We start from the raw sequence: 16,809 nt of genomic DNA, 5'->3' as shown, positions 1-16,809 counted from the left end.
TATTATGATTTTTATTATCCTTTCAGGTTTCGGTCCAGACCTTTCGGTTCTAATTTATCACTTTGATTATTGGACATGTAGTTCTCGGCCTATACCTCTCGGTTTTAGGCTACCAGTATAACAACAATAATAATAATGATTTTTTTATTAGATATTGACGTGTATATTGATTTTTAATTATAATAATTTATTTTTTCCCGTTTGCATTTTTTATTAGATAAGAGATTAAGTTTATTATTATTATTATTATTATTATTATTATTATTTTATTCTCTGATAGAGGTTTTAAAAGTAGAAATTGTAAGATTATTGTTTTAACCATTAGGTCACATTCGACTATAAGTTTTTATCTTTTACAATATTAAAAGTATCTTTCAATTCCTGATCAATAATACGTAACTCCTTCGATAAATCACTAAAATGGTTTTATCTTTATCAATAATTTTTTATACTCAAAATAAAAAAAGGTCAAATCCTACTCAACATACTTCGAGCATGCATACCAATGAAGCGGGGCATGTTGATTACTTGTGTGCATGTTCTTACGTAGTTAATTTGTTGTCTTTGTTAATGTACCTTTGAAGAGTTACGTTAAAGAAAACGACACGAGAGCTTATAATAAAATGGAAAATTCCATTGGATCCATTCATAATAATAAAATCTACTCTTAATATATGGAAATAAATTTGATGTGGACCATTCAAATACATATTAATATTTTATGAAAATTCTTGATAACTTTTTTAAAGGTACAAGTAGAGCATGTACAACATCAGCATCGATATTATAGTAATTTAACTTACACTAGATACGACCATACATATTTAAAGACAAACGTGATTAAAATTTATTTTTAAAGTTTTTAGTGTATAAGAGAAATTTTAAAATGTTCCATGAATTAGTAAAAGTATTTAACATATTAATAAAATAAAATTTTATTGTGTTATTTGATATCTAATTTTTTCAAAATATTAAATAGTCATAGCAAACATTGGTTACTTGATTTCTCGAAGGAGTTTTTTTTTTGGGTTGATCTCGCGTTCTGCGTGCAAAGCGTGGCTTATTCTTTAATTTCTAATTTCTCCCATGCGTTTAGATTTGTTGGTTGTTGCATTTAATAAATAATAATAACAATAATAGCAAATAATCTATACCATATAAAAAAATAATTAATTTTGATAATAAGTTTTTGGTGTACATAATTTTTTTTTGATTTTATCTTTATTTAATATATTTCATTTTTATTTCAATGAAGTATATTGTAATTATTTAAAAGATAAAACTAGTTTTTAAACTTTTTAAATAATATTAAGGGTCAATTTTTATATACAAACTAATGCTTCACTCTTTCTTTAATTTCCTATTTTAAGATAATAATAGAAAAAAAGAAAGAGTATAGTTTCACACTCATTTGCTTCCCACACTAATTTTCATGTATCAAATAAATAAACTTCATTTTCAATCACTTTATCTATTTCATTTCAAGCAATTGAATTTTTTGGTAAAATCATTAATTTTTTTTATCTACCATCAAGTGAATCATAACTTTAATGTGAACTTTATCACACACTCCAATCTCAAAACCACAAATAGAATAAGAAAAACTTGAACAATAAGAAAAGCCAAAAAAAAAAGTTAATTAATTTATCATTTATATATATATATATATATTAGTTTTTTATTATAACAAAAGTTTTACAGAAGAGAAAAATAACAAACAGAGGCCGCAAATCAAGGGGCTGCGTGTACCACCGAAAAATAGTGAAACCAAGGGGCTGCATAGATCCAGCTAACATACCTTTTACCAGGTACAAAAGGATCGACAAATAATAAATAATATTTTTTTCCAATAATGAGGATTTAAAAACAAAGACAATTTTTAAACCATATTGAATACTTATTATTTGTCATATGTTATTAGCATCTTCAAACATCATATAAAGTGATATGAAAAATATAACAACTTATTCATGTTTAAGTGAAAAAAAAATTAAGATGGTTACACATTATTTTCAACTGGAATTCTCAACTTTCTCTGTTCACTTGCTAAAAGAATGAAATTTTAAAAATGGTGAAACGCCTCATTACAGTAAAAAAAAAAAAAAAAAATCAATTTTAAAATTCATAAGAATATTAGAATGATTAAATTTCAGTTTATAACTTCATTGTTTCGTTAATAAAGTTTTGTATCTTTTAAACAAGAAAATTCGCTATCTTGTATCACCGTTTAAGAAAAAATATTATTTAAACAAGTAAATAGATTGAGCTTAAAACAACAAACTCGTATTTTATCTTCCTTATAACAAGAAATCTTGTGAATTAATTAAATACCAATATATAAACATTTATCATTATAAAAACTAATATAAAAATTAATAATTTTTTTAGTTTATAAAATAGTTTTTAATTTAGTAATATAACAATTAATTATTTTATATCTTTAAAATTAGTTTTTACTTCACGAATATTTTTTGTGTAGATGTATTTTTAGAAGTCATTTTAAATATGAAAAAGAGAATAAAAATTACAAAAATAGAAGAAAAAAATGAATATATTTTGCAGTTTTAACCTTATAAGTCTAAATGATTATTTCATTGGTTATTTTACTGAATTCTGAAACAGCTATCAATTATTTTATAAGTGTAAGAAACAAAAATACAACCCGTATGTGAAATGCAACTTTGCTAAATAGCACGAACCCTTTTTTACTAAAAAAACAATCGTCAATGAAATGTTTGCGAATTTGTTTTATTGAATATTTCAATTTGAAGATAGAAAAAAATAAAAAATGACATTTGAAAGAAATAATGGTGGATAATGTAAAGATTCCTCAAATTTAGTTTGCTAATATTTATAAATTTCTAAAATGAAAAATATTTTCAACTTGCAAAACCAACATGCCCACGTTCTCATAACTCCAAACACAAGCAATTTAATGATAAAGTAAACTCATTCATATCTCTATTTTTCTTTAAAATGCTAACGATTGAATAAGAATGATCATGAATGATAAAAAAAACTCTCTTTTAAATCTTCAAAGCAATTATAGTAGAGATTTAAACTTACCAAAGCAAGATGATTGAGATAAAATCTCCATTAAGTAATTTTCTGGTTTATAGATTAGCTGTCTAATTTTGATTTATTCAAACCGATAATTTCTTATTCTTATTTTTTATTTATTTAAATGGACCAACTAAGTAGTTAGTCTAGTTTTCAAATGTTTTATGTAAACATCTAAGAAATGACATTGAAATTTAGTATATCTAAGAATGGTGCATCAATCAACCAACAAGGTTTGGATTTATAACCTGACATAGAAATTTTTGTTAGCATAATTTATGGCTTATATCATTCATGGTGATCACTATGAGGGTCCATTTTTCTTGAATTATGTGCAATGTGTGGTCCTTATTGTGTTAATACATAAGGTTATGGTCCACTTTTCTTAGAATATATGGAACATTTGTGTGTAAGGGTAAAAGTGTGGTCCTTACTCTTGTGTTAATGCATAAGGTTAGGGTTGGAAGGGGACCATATTTCACCAATGGGAATGAATGGTACAAAATCTAAATAATTGAACATTAAAATACTTAAATAGTTAATATATAAGGTACAATTTTTATCAATTTTAAATTGGTGTTATAATTTTGTCGTTAACACAAAATTAAAGTTATCTTCAAATAATAAATAAACCAAGTAACTAAAATATATTTAAAACTAGATATTGTTTTTTTTAGGATTAACTTAACTTATTTAATTAATTAATGTGTATAAATTAGATTTTAGAAAGTTAATTTAATCAGAATCCCTTTTAAATATATTAATGATGCATATTTGGTTTACTCTAGTTAATTATTAGTATTTTCTATTATCTTAAATATATGCTCATTATTTTCTTTCTTTCGTTCTTACATGTTTTTTTTTATTGTGATAAAATCAATATGGTATTAAAAGGATATTACTCTCACTCTTAAATTTTTGTCTCAGTTGCGTTATCTCTTTTCTCCTTCCATTATTGTTTGTTATGCTTTTGCTTTCTTTATTATTCCATAATTGACATATCCAACCCTAGATCCCACTTATTTCCTTTTTCTTCATCATTTCAACGATCTTAGTCTTATTCTCATCTTTTAGTTGCTTGATCACAAAAATTACACTACTTGGAGTCGTGTTATGTTGGTCACTCTATCCCTGAAGAACAAAATCTTGTTTGTTGTTGGTTTTCTTTTGAAACTAGTCGTGGATGATCCTACATATGCAACAAGGGACTGATGATGTAAGAACATATTGTACCAAGTTGAAGCTCATTTGGAGAGAGTTACCAGGATACAAACCTCATTTTCCTTGCACATGTGGTGACTTACAACATCTTCAAGACTATAATGAATCACAATATCTTATGTCCTTCTTGACGGGATTTAATGATTTGTTTTCCCAAATTTGATGCCAAATTCTTTTATCAGATCCCTTACCTCCAATTAGTAATGTCTTTTCCTTGGTTCTTCAAGAAGAAGCACAAAGTGAAATTGGTTTTGGTCTTCCTCCTACTTCCTCAATAAACTCCAATAGTAAACTAACAATTTTTTTTGTTATTGATCATAATAAACACAACAAAATGGAACTTTGGTTGACTGATAAAAGTATATTTACTTGGATTTTTTTTATTAAAAAAGAATTTTAATTGTGATGGTGTCATACCTTAATTATCTCATGTATTGAAACTTAATTAAATAAGACTATTAAAAAATTTAGATTTGACAATGCTAAGGAACTTGTCTTCATTGATTTATTTTATAGGAAATGTATCATTCATCAATATTCATGTGCAAATAGACCACAACAAAATATTGTGGTTGAAAGGAAACATTTGCACATCCTTAATATTGCTCGTGTCTTAATGTTCAATCTAGTGTTCCTTTGAAGTTTTGGGGTGAATGTGTCAAAATTGATGTGTTTCTCATGAATAGAACTTCCATTTTAGTTATGCAATCTAAGTTTTTTTTAAAAAAAATTATATGACAAGATACTTAACTATGTTGATTTCAGGGTTTTTAGTTCTTTATGTTATGCATCTACTTTATTATTTAGCTGACACAATTCACCCACTCGTAAGACTATTGTTGCCATTTTTCTTAGTTAACCCAAGGGATATAAAATTACAGACTTCTTGACCTTTCCACCAATAAGATCTTTATTTCTAAAGATATATTTTTATGTAATATCTTTTAGATTTACATACGAATATTCCGGTATGTAATTACATCCAGATTTTGAATGCGTATGTCATAATTACCTACAACAGTTTTACATATGAATTTTTGTCCATATATAATCCGTATGTAACTATGTTTTACATACAAATTTAATGTCTTACATCAGTTTCTCAACATTGACATCTAGCTACTAGATATCAATAATGCTTTTTTAAATGGTAACCTTGAGAAATATATTTATATGCAATTTCCTCAAGGATATAAACTCACTGTCATAAGAACTTCTCTTACTCCTATTGTTGTAAACTTAATAAGTTTATATCTTATCTTAAACAAGCTTCAAGGAGTTGGTTTACCAAATTAAGTATTTCATAATTATAAACAATCTAAATCTAATTATTATTATTTACGAAAGGAATCAATTCGCATTTTGTTGTTGTCTTAGTTTATGTGAATAATATTATTATTGTTATACCCAAAAATGATGTTATCTAAAAAAAATACTCTTCTTCATAAACATTTTAGGTTAAAAGATCTTGAAAATCTTAAATTCTTCCTTGGAATATAATTATCTAGGTAAAAAAAATGAATATTTATGTGTCAAAGGCACTATATTATGTCTATCTTGAAAGATTGTGGTATGTTGTGATGCAAAACTTTGTCTATCGCTATGGAATCTAATATAAAGTTCATTGTTGAGTATGACACCAAATTAACTTATCCTAGAAAATACCAAAGGCTTATTTGGAGGCTTTTATCAACTAAATCCAAGCCTGGCATATATAAAATTAGTTAATTTATTTCTATTATTTATACTAATCATATTAATGTTGTTATTACTCTGCTTGGTACCTCAAACATATTATTGGTCAAAACATCCTCTTTATAATTAATTCTAATACTCAGTTACATGCTTATGTTGATGCTTTTTTGGGACTTTTATCATGATAGTAGAAAATCCACCACATGATTTTGTATTTTTTTGGAAAATTATTTAGTCTTTTGGAAATCCAAAAAACAAGAAAAACCTATACCTTAAACCCCAAACTCTCAATAAATCTTCTGTTCATATAGAATATAAGGCACTATCAATTGTTTCAAGTGAAATAACTTGATTAAGAAACATTTTATCTGACTTCAATAATAACACTCCTATGATTATAAAGTTATCATTCAAATTACCTCAAATCCTACTTTTTTTTTTACGAGGAAATTAAATAAATGAAAATTCACCTTCATTTCATTAGAATAAAGTTATAATTTTTTTTTGAAACTCATTCATGTCAAGAAATATCATCAATTTGCATATGTTTTGATTAAAGTCTTACTTATAACTATTTTTCTCAACATAATTTTTAAGATGGTCATTGACAATATTTTTCTTACCATCTTGAGAGGTCTATTGGGTTTATTGATGTTAGTGTTTATTCTATTAGTGTTAGTATTTTCTGTTGGACTTTTTTTTTTCTACTTCCTTATAATTTCAATAAACATATTTGCTTTGTATGAAAAATTTCTATTATCTTACATATATGTTTGTTATTTCCTTTCTCTTCATATTATAAAGGAGTTTTTAAAAAAGTTATCTTATTTCATTCACACTTTCCAATAATTTTTTTACAATATCCATATTTTAAGTTTGAGATATTTATATTGAAAATACTCTAAAGCATGAAAATCTCACACCACAAAAGACGTTAAAGAAAAAATTTCACTCTCCATTTTTTTCCTTTTCCTTCTTTCCTTTTCAAAATTTTTTCTACTTGTTTTTTTTTTGTCTTGTTCTATATTTGCGTATCGTTTTCTGATTCAGGGGTATTTCAAATGTTCACAACATTTAACAATTGTACCATTCATTTGCACTGTTTATATTACAAATGGGTACCATAAAAAGGCAAGTTTACGCGTTAATATTTTAAAATTAACCACACAAATAGTATTGAAATTGTAAAAATGGTGTTTGAAAAATCTGCACTATGACTTCATTATTTTCAAGCAGGAAAAAAAAAATCCAATTTGTCGTGAAAGTGTGCAATCCAAGTTCTAAAACATACAATTTTAAAGGAATATTTACACGTGAGAAAGAAACAACGCATAGTACAAATCTCAATTACAAAACCAAAAATTAGTTTATAAATTTTATTAATAATAGAAACTATTTTAAATATTAATAATTATTTCAATCTTTAAAATAATATCTAATTTAATTAATATAATAATGAATTATTTTTTATTTTTTAAATTAATTTTTATTTAATAATTTTGTTATAGTAATAAATATACTCAAAATTTATTACTATAACAAAATTATCAGGGTTGAAAATCATGTATCACACGAAATTTCTAAAAGTTAGATCCTAATACACTGAAAACTTGAAGTCCTTTTTAGTTAATTTAGCACTAGATTATTTTTTGAGAAAAAAAAGAGAGAGGAATCCTAATCTTGAAATGCTCCAAACGCATGATGAATAAAGATAAAATATGAGTTGTTTCTTATGAATCACTTTTCTTGAATGTACAAGGTGTTGACTTTGACTACTTTGGTCTATTTACATATAAAATAATTTAATTTCTATATTGAAGGCTTGAATATCCATACGTAGTTGATAAGCAACGATAGTGGAGTTTGAGACATTGTAATTTTTTCTCTCTTGAATTTTTGTAGAGCTATATTTTCACAATTGACCATTGATGAATGGATCCTTCATTGAAAGGTCAATAATATTCAAAAAAAGATTTTTTTTCTTCTATACTTAACTTTTATCTTGCGAAAAATCCAGAGGAGAAATTCGATCACTTTTATTTAAGATGTATAAAAAAATTACGATTCAAACTATGAGTATGTTTATAACAATAATTTGTTATTATATCTTTGAAAGATTAATGAATTTATTGTATTATTACGCCTAATTATAATCTTATTATATTATGATGGTTGGTCGATTAGTTTGATGATGACAAAATGGAGTAAGTTGGGCCTACTATTTGTGATCTACTAAGAACAACGCGGGGTTGACTGTCTATTCCAATTCGTTTGTGGGGTTGACTTTCTATTCCAATCTGCTGGTCCGCTTAGGTTCGTCTTGCATAACCTGTAGTTCACATGAGGGCAGATTCTCCTTGCACCCAACACATTTTAACTGGCACCCAATCACATATAAGAAAAAGACAAAATTACCCTTAATGAATTTCAGAATACTTTAAGTGTGATATGCATCCAACCATATTCTTCTTCTTCTCCCTTTGTGCGTGAAGCAGCCACCGTGAGCCACCTTCTTCTCCATTCGTTTGTAGCCACCGTGACCTTCATTATCGCAGGCAGAGCAGCAGCCGTGACAGAGAGCTTATGAAGTCGGAGAAGGAATCATCATCGAATGAACCATTAAGGTACGACATGCCTACTGGATATTTTTATCCGTAATTCACTATTACGTTCCGCATAAATTTTTCTGTAATTTATTATTGCATTCCGGATATTTTTATCTGTAGGTGATTAGTGGCTTCCAGATTTTTTTATCCGTAATGAAGTTTTTACTTGCGGATATTTTTATCCGTAATACACTTTTGACTTGCGGATATTTTTACCCGTAATAGACTTATGTATTGAAAATTTGACTTCTGGATATTAATATCCATAGTGAAGAAAACAGACTTCCAGATTCCGATGTCCGGGACCAGCTGAGCTCGAACAAAAACCAGAAACGACAGAAAATGGATTACTTGTCTCATTAACTTGGCAAGCGAAGCTTACACTGAATGTCCGTGCACAACAATGAATGTAACCTCCTCTTTTGCAGCTCAAAGCAAAGCTTCACACAACAATGAACTTCCTCTACCTCACCATACAATATTTTTCAAAGTGAAGAAGACAAGGGCATGATGGGATTTTAAAAAGTTCGTCGGGTGCCAGTCACAATTGATCGGATGCAGGAAGCAATTGTCTCACATGAGTTAAGTGTGGGGTGGTGCGGGCTGACCCGCATAACTTACAAATCTATAAATTTCTTTATGCAATCCCATATTTTCTTCACGCATTCTTGTTTTAAAAAATTCTAAGATTATCCATTTCAAATTATACAAATTTTAATTTCCAGATTCTATAACTCCAAAAGTCTTTTTTGGATTTCAAATTCCAAAAATTTAATTCATATTTTTATTAAGCATGTGTTGTAATAATAATATTGTCAAATCATTTAACTAACTCATATAAATAAATAAAAAATTAAATTTATTCATAATTTAGATTTAAAATTTTATTTTTTATGAATTTTTTTAAAAAATATTTTTTATGCGAATTGGTTCACACAGGTCTGCTGACCAACCCTTATGCGGAGTGGACCAATAAAATTAACCCACATAATTGACGCAAGACAAACTAATTCAATCCGAATTTTATAGACCAAATACAAAACAGACCTATACGAAATGAAATAACCCACATAGTTATCTCTATTTAATAGCAAGTTCAATCATAATTAAACATTTCATTTTACACCTAAAAAATTATCCGAGGAAGTGAAAAATATAATGCGATTACAAAAGAAAAGAAAATTGTTTATTGTTTTCAGATAACACAAGTTCATAATTTTAAATTATGTACCCATCTTTTTACTTATTGATAAATTAATTTAGATATAACAAATATTCTTTAAATTATTTCACACATTTTCTAATAATTGAGTATAAAAATTGCTTAAAAATAAAACATTTTTAATTAAATAAATTTAATGTAAAAATAGTTTTATATCATTAGTGTATGTTTGGGAAAATTAGTCAATAAAACAGTTAACAATTAAACTACGATATCAGTTTGTTAATTAAATTGAAAAGGGTGGTCAAATTCGATACAAATAAAATAGCTAAATATATAAAATAACATAGAAAGACATAATTAGTTACTTTCTACAAACATGCAGTAGAATGTTTTTATTTACTTATCAGAATGAAAAAGTCTAATTTAGCTTTAAGTGTATAAAACAGTACAAATTGGTTGGTCAACTTTACAAATTGCACCTTAAAATATATAATATAACTTAATGTTAAATTAACCTTCAAATATTATAACTTAACAATAAATTATTTTTACAAAAACTTAAGAACAACACGCTGTTGTTTCATGTATTTTTAATTGATTTTTCATTAACTTTCTTTTTTATTTTCATCTTATTATTGTGTATTAAAAATATATTTTATTTTTATTTAAATATTATCATTTAGTTAGTGCTACTTTCTTATTTTTATCGATCAACCTGCTCAAATTCTATTTAATATTTTTCAATTTGTTAGTTTTTTTTTAAGAGAGAAGAAAAGATAAGAGTTCTGGGACGAGTTGGAAATATAAAGATAAAATTAATTATTATACCATTTCTTTAAAAAATAAAAAATATTTTAAATATAAAAATTTAATATAAAGTATCAGATCATGGTGGAGGGAAGTAGCGACAGTGAGAGTTTTGGTGGGAATGGATTTTGAATGTTCAGAAGTGAGCGTGTGGAAGGAAGCACTCTCTGCATACCAATCTCGAATTCAAACACTCTCTCTCACCAAAGCCAAAACCAAAACCAAACCCAATTTGGTTTCTCTTGATGAATTCTACTGCAACGAACTCCCTTCTCTCCTTCGCCAACGAAACCCTAACCCCTTTCTCACCACTTCAGAACTCTCCAATCTCATGCAATGGAAGCTCACGCGCGGCAAGTGGAGGTCACTACTCTCTCTCTCTCTCTCTCTCTCTCTGTGTGTGTGTGTATGATACGATGGTGATTGTTTGAGCACGTTTTTGGTTTGATTGAGTTTTTCAGGCCGCGTCTGTTGGATTTCGTTTCGTCCCTAGACGATGCCGTTGTGAAGTCCGCTTCTGAGAAGGCATTTAAGAGCCTTCCCGATGTATCCAAAGCCGTCGCTGAACTCACTGTCTTGAAGGGCGTTGGTCCCGCCACGGCCTCCGCCGTTTTGGCTGCTTTCTCTCCTCACTTAACCCCTTTCATGTCTGATGAGGTCCATTACTGTTCTAACTTGTTCATTAAACTACCATTCTAGTCATTCAAATGATCAAAATATCAAATGAATAACTAATCTCTCACATCTACAGCTTACTGTAATTGTAATCCATTCTATAACTTACCACTGTAGTTATTTGTCTTTTTTATAATTTAAAAGACTACTACTAGAAAACCTTCCACAATTTTAATGATTAAACTGGTACTCTACACTTAATTTATTAGTGTTATTATTAATAGAGTAAATAATCTATGCATCAAATTAAGTTCACTTCTACAATAATACTAATAATAATACTAATACTACTACTAATAATAAATAATAAAAAAAATATTTTAGCGAAGTTCAAGTTGGAACACAGGCAGGCACCATCTTTAGAGAGAAAAAGGATAGTTCAATAGTGAACATTCATAACCCATAGTTCTTTATTGATACAGCTAAAAGTTTTACATTGTTTTTAGAATTGAGGTCAAAGATGGGTTATATACCTTCTCTCTAAACCCATTCATATACTTTTTAAGAATTTGAATGCGTATAATACCTCATGTATGTTAATTGACTCCAACGAGTCTATCATAGTGGATTTGAGATTGAAACAAATAATAATAATTTGTATCCTTACAACTATGATTGGTTAATGTGTAAAATTATATTGATAAGATATAAAAAGTAAGTTTTTATTTTTAGTTGTGATTACTAATGGAGTGCACTGCAGGCTATGGAGGCAGCTCTTGGAAACTCGAAAGATTATTCGCTGAAGCAATATCTAAAGTTCGTGGATAAGTTGCAGATGAAAGCGAAGGTATTATTCTGTGCCTTACAGTGTGAGGATTCTTGCTTTTTGTTTTACGTTTTAATGTAGGAAGGTGGGAATTGGTTGATTGTAAACTATTTTGTTGATTGTAAAAGAAGGGAATGTTATGCTGATGAAAATAATTTTATCTACAGAATTGAAAAAGTACTCTTTGTTCCAAAGAGGGCTGTGATTACCAAGATATTATCCAAGGTTTTAGTTGAAGTTGTGTCGTGATTATTGATAGTGTAAAAATATAAACAAACGTTGTTAAAGATTGTAGCCGTAATGCAGTTGTGGAGACTCCAAAAACTTCTATGCTGTAACTGCAATGGAGACCAGTTTTAGACACTTGATATTATCTCTCTTTTGGGTTTGATTTTGGCATCAATTTGGTGCAGTGTGACAGTCATGATTTATTTTAATGCGGAAAATCTTTTGTCATAAGGTGTGTACTAGAACTATAGATGCAGTTGCTATACCCCACTTACATGCTAGGAATTTGGCTGTTGTAATTTGCAGGAACTAAGTTCAGAAGGGGACTCCTTTACTCCATCTGATGTAGAAAGGGCATTGTGGAGTTATGCTGTGGGACAGTCATCGTCGGCACCCCAATCAAATCAGGACCCTAAGAGCAAACCAAGCAGGACCTCTAAAAGGAAGAGAAAAAATTGACATTAGTAGCAGAGCAACAAATGAATTTACAATATATGTTCTTATTAGAGTCTGATAGTTATCGCCTGTTGGGGTTTGTCCTTCTACATTAGACAGTACTAATCACTAATCATTATCAGGTATTTTCGTTTTAAATTATGGCCAAATTAAAGTTTCATGTTTTCTGCTGACATTCTCTTGCATATAGAATAGTTATGCTGTGCTGACACAATCAGGTAGAGATGGTGTGCGTTTTGGTTAGTGTATGTAGATTGATATTAAAACTTAATATAAATGTTTTGATTCAAAATATCCAAATTTGCTTCAACTCAAAATTAATTTTAGTAAAGATCAATTTCTCGACATGAAATAAAAAGGCAGAATATTTACTTAAAATTACGTTAGTTGATATTTCATCATAATTTGATTGATTAAATGAGAATCCAAACACGCTCACCAGTATATAGCCCCTCATGTTAGTTAATATGCTTGGTTTTCTTGTATTCTGACTTATAAATTCCATAATATATGAAGAGCACCCTGCCATAATATAGGTGTTACTTATATTGAAATGTAGGGTGCACAGTAAAAACGTTATTAAGTTTCATGTCGTTAATGATTTATTATCATTATTGTTATTGTTATTATTATTAGTAATTTAGCATGAATTCTTTTTTAAACTTTTATTTGATATATCTTCAAATTTCTGTACGAATCAAATCTCAGTCATGTAACATTAAGACTTTGTTAATATTGGAACCACCTAAAACATGATAGCCAACAATCTGCAGCTATGTAATGTACCAAAACAGAGAAAAACTATCTATCATCTTTTTAGTTAGAGTAGCCATGTATGTATCTGATTATAGTGTGTGAACAAATTCCATGTAACTAAAGATGAGAAAAGTTTGTTGGGAAGATTAGAACTAATTCTCCCTTTCTGGTGTAGATACAAAATGGGCATTTGCCAAAACAATAAGCAGATAATAGAAAAATAGAGCAAAATAGAATAATGACATCGAGGATTTTTAACGTAGGAAAACTTTCTTAACTTGAGAAATAAAAATCCACGAGACCTAGTCCAGAAAATGCTTCCACTATGAAAGTAAGATTACAATATTTGTTTTTTTCACTTTGTGAGAATAACACTCAATCTCACCCATTTTTCATGTTGAGAAAGTTTTCTCACGTTAAAAATTCTTCGTGTCATTATTCTATTTTTCTATTATCTGCTTATTGCTTCCGCAAGTGCTCATTTTGTATCTACACCAAAGAGGGAGAATTAGTTCTGATTTTCCCATGTGTGATCCAAATTAATAATTTTCATTTCTTAGTTCTACAAATTCAGTAAATAGTTATCAATCATTGCATAGCAATAACAAACTTTCATTTGCTGCTTTAATTCCCTAAAATGTATGGCATGACCTGATTCAGTTTCCATCTACTCATATCTTTTACCCTTGCTTTTTTGAATTCTGATGCAGTTCATCCTATAGAGAATGAACTCAAATATCCTTCCCAAATGAAGGCCATACTCCGGACATCACTCTTACTATGCTCGTCTGTGTACGTAGCAGCCACTCTTAGCATTCTCCTTCCCCTCAACCTAGATGGTCTTTTGTTTCCACATGCCATTCCTCTTGCCTATGACGCCAAGAGATTATATTTTGTAAGCACAGTTATCATGGCTTTCATTTTTGCTGGAGCAATTTTGTTCCCAGCATCTGGGATGCCTTCCAGTTCATTGGAGCCACAGCTGCTGTTTCTGCTGAATACACACAGCTGCTATTGCTCTTAGGTAAGTTAACAACGTCTAAGGATATGATTGGAAAAATTCTTTCGCATACAAGAGAAAAAGATAAGTATAATATAATAATGCATTGAGTTTCTTCATAGACTAAAATCAACTGCGAATGAGAGAGTTGACATAAGTGGTTAAAGATCCTTTCGCTTTATGTTCATATTTTCCCATAAATATATTTGAAAAAGTTTATCCAAACATAATTTAACTATGCCATGAAATTGATAATGTGATATTGTAATGATAACTGAGAGAGAGAGAGGAAGAAACAAGAGAAAGAAACACCTTATACAATAGCTCTCATATATGATATTATACAGTGAGAGGGCGCTTACATAAAGGCAATGCATAAAAACAGAAATTTGGGTTTGCATGTATACTACGTAAACTTATGAAGAAAAAGACATTATTGATATCAATATGATGGAGATTGACCACTTTGTTGATGTAGCTTTGGTGAACGCAATGCAAATAATGGATGATTTAACAATAGGACCAAAGGGGTCAGTGTAATCAAAACCTTCAGTTTGATGAAAACCCTTTGCAACTACTAATAGCTTTGTGATGCTGGAACTACCATCTGCATTGTAGTTGTTCTTAAAGACCCACTTGACTAATCTGGATTGGTCATAGCTTGTTTTAAAGTGGTAGAGGAGAAGCAATGGTAATCTTCAATTTAAAAGGTCGAGTAATCGATGAATATTGTTGATAAAAGGTGGAGTACAAATATTTGAGTTATCTACCGAAGAGGGTGAGGAACAAGAAACAACTTAATCATGCATAGAACTAGTATCATGAATATTAGAAAAAACAAGAATAACAAAGAGAGGAAGAAAAGAAATAAGAGAAATAACCAGCATATACAATAACTCTCATATATGATATTATCCACTGGGAGGTCTTTTATATTATATAAAGGCAATGCAGAAAAACATTATGTAACAGATACATCTCTACATCTTCACCATTGTGCTCAATCTTCAATTCCTCGTACATAGTATAAATGTAATTTTGTCATTCAGGGATAGTCGTGTGGTTGCAACAAAGAAAGACAAGTTGTTATTTTGGTTTATGATACTTTTGGCTGTCTCAATTAGCACTGTAGCCACCATCTTTAGTGGTGCTTGCGTTTAAGAGATGCAAAGTTCTATGCAAATTCAACCCTTCAGATTACTCAGTTAATAAAATCTTACGAAAAAATTTCGATTTATTCCATATTTTAAAAAAAATTATATTTTCAAATCTGTACGTGATTATCAAAAAGGAAAAAATATTAGTATTTTAGCTCATATGAGAGAAGCTGGAGAAAAAAGGGTATACACATGATTTGCCCAATGTTAATAAAATGGGATCAGACAATTTCAATGACAGATCTGGGTGACATTAAATTGCTTAAATACTTTAGTTTTGGTTCATTTAATGTATTTATTGTGATGCAAACAAATAAATTCAAATTGATACTTATTCTGATTTATCAAAATAAAAACATTTCTTTCTTTCTAAATTTAAAGTTAAAATTTAGACTTAAATATTTTCTTTATTCAACAAATTTGAACTACTTTTCATTCTTTATAAAATCATATATATATATATATATATATATATATATATATATATATATATATATATATATATATTCAAATGGTTGATAGAAACTTTTTGCTAGTTGCAAGAAGAGTGTGTGAAATCTATAGTATTGAAAGTATATTTCTATTATTTGAAATACTATTTTCTTGATTCAGTATTTAATTTAATTTAATTTTTAAGTCATTATCAACCATGTTAAATTTAATATATTTTTCTTTTCAAGATAAAATAATTTTTAATGCTACTACAAATCAATCTTAATTTAAATTTTAAAATTTGACATATCACAATAAGATTAGTATAAGTTTTCTTTTTCTTTTTCATATACTTAGCTTCTTTTTTTAATATGTCAACATGGGGTTATTTTTTCCTTCTATCTATTATCATAAAAGTTTACTTGAGAGCTAATCAAGTTTCGATTGAATTTGTTTATGTATGATATTTTTTTTCGTTAACAAAAGTATTTCCGTGGAACATGAAGACTAATCTTTATCGGAGAAAGTTTTCTGTATTTCCTAAGAAACGGGAATCAAACACCAATCACTTTTGTTATATGGTATGTGTTGGGAAAAACGGGTAATTTTCCCACTAAAACAAAACCCTAACAGAGCTACCCGACAAATAATATTGAATAAATAAAGCGGAATAATAAAAGAGATAAAGAGGAAAGAACACACCCTAAAATTGTTAACGGAGTTCGGCCTGTTTAGCCTAATCTCCGAGCACAGCAAAAACAGCTCACTTTTATTACTATGAGAGA

General features: G+C 28.5%; 1 protein-coding gene across 2 annotated transcripts; it reads left to right on the top strand.

Moving 5' to 3' along the window:
- The first annotated feature begins 10,649 nt into the window (after positions 1-10,649).
- On the top strand, positions 10,650-15,481 carry LOC137816590 (DNA binding protein). 2 transcript variants are annotated; one of them, XR_011081829.2, is made up of 5 exons: positions 10,650-10,917; positions 11,016-11,211; positions 11,930-12,016; positions 12,530-12,801; positions 14,146-15,481. XR_011081829.2 is itself a non-coding variant. In XM_068619788.2 (4 exons), exons 1-4 carry the CDS (start codon positions 10,676-10,678, stop codon positions 12,680-12,682), a joined length of 678 nt encoding a protein of 225 aa, XP_068475889.1. In that variant the 5' UTR covers positions 10,650-10,675; the 3' UTR covers positions 12,683-12,854. The 2 variants fall into 2 exon arrangements, 1 of the variants encoding a protein (XP_068475889.1); XM_068619788.2 differs by lacking the exon at positions 14,146-15,481 and having other exon boundaries at positions 12,530-12,854.
- The last annotated feature ends 1,328 nt before the right edge of the window (positions 15,482-16,809 follow it).

Source organism: Phaseolus vulgaris, chromosome 1, assembly GCF_051622355.1.
Source record: "Phaseolus vulgaris cultivar YP4 chromosome 1, ASM5162235v1, whole genome shotgun sequence".
Classification (NCBI taxonomy): domain Eukaryota; kingdom Viridiplantae; phylum Streptophyta; class Magnoliopsida; order Fabales; family Fabaceae; genus Phaseolus; species Phaseolus vulgaris.
The sequence above is the reverse complement of the archived record's forward strand: the minus strand, read 5'-3'. Positions and strand labels throughout refer to the sequence as shown.

Coding starts and splice junctions, on each gene's coding strand:
- LOC137816590 (XM_068619788.2), top strand. CDS start 10,676: ATGGATTTTGAATGTTCAGAAGTGAGCGTGTGGAAGGAAGCACTCTCT. Junction 10,918..11,015: donor CTCACGCGCGGCAAGTGGAG/GTCACTACTCTC, acceptor TGAGTTTTTCAG/GCCGCGTCTGTTGGATTTCG. Junction 11,212..11,929: donor CCCCTTTCATGTCTGATGAG/GTCCATTACTGT, acceptor AGTGCACTGCAG/GCTATGGAGGCAGCTCTTGG.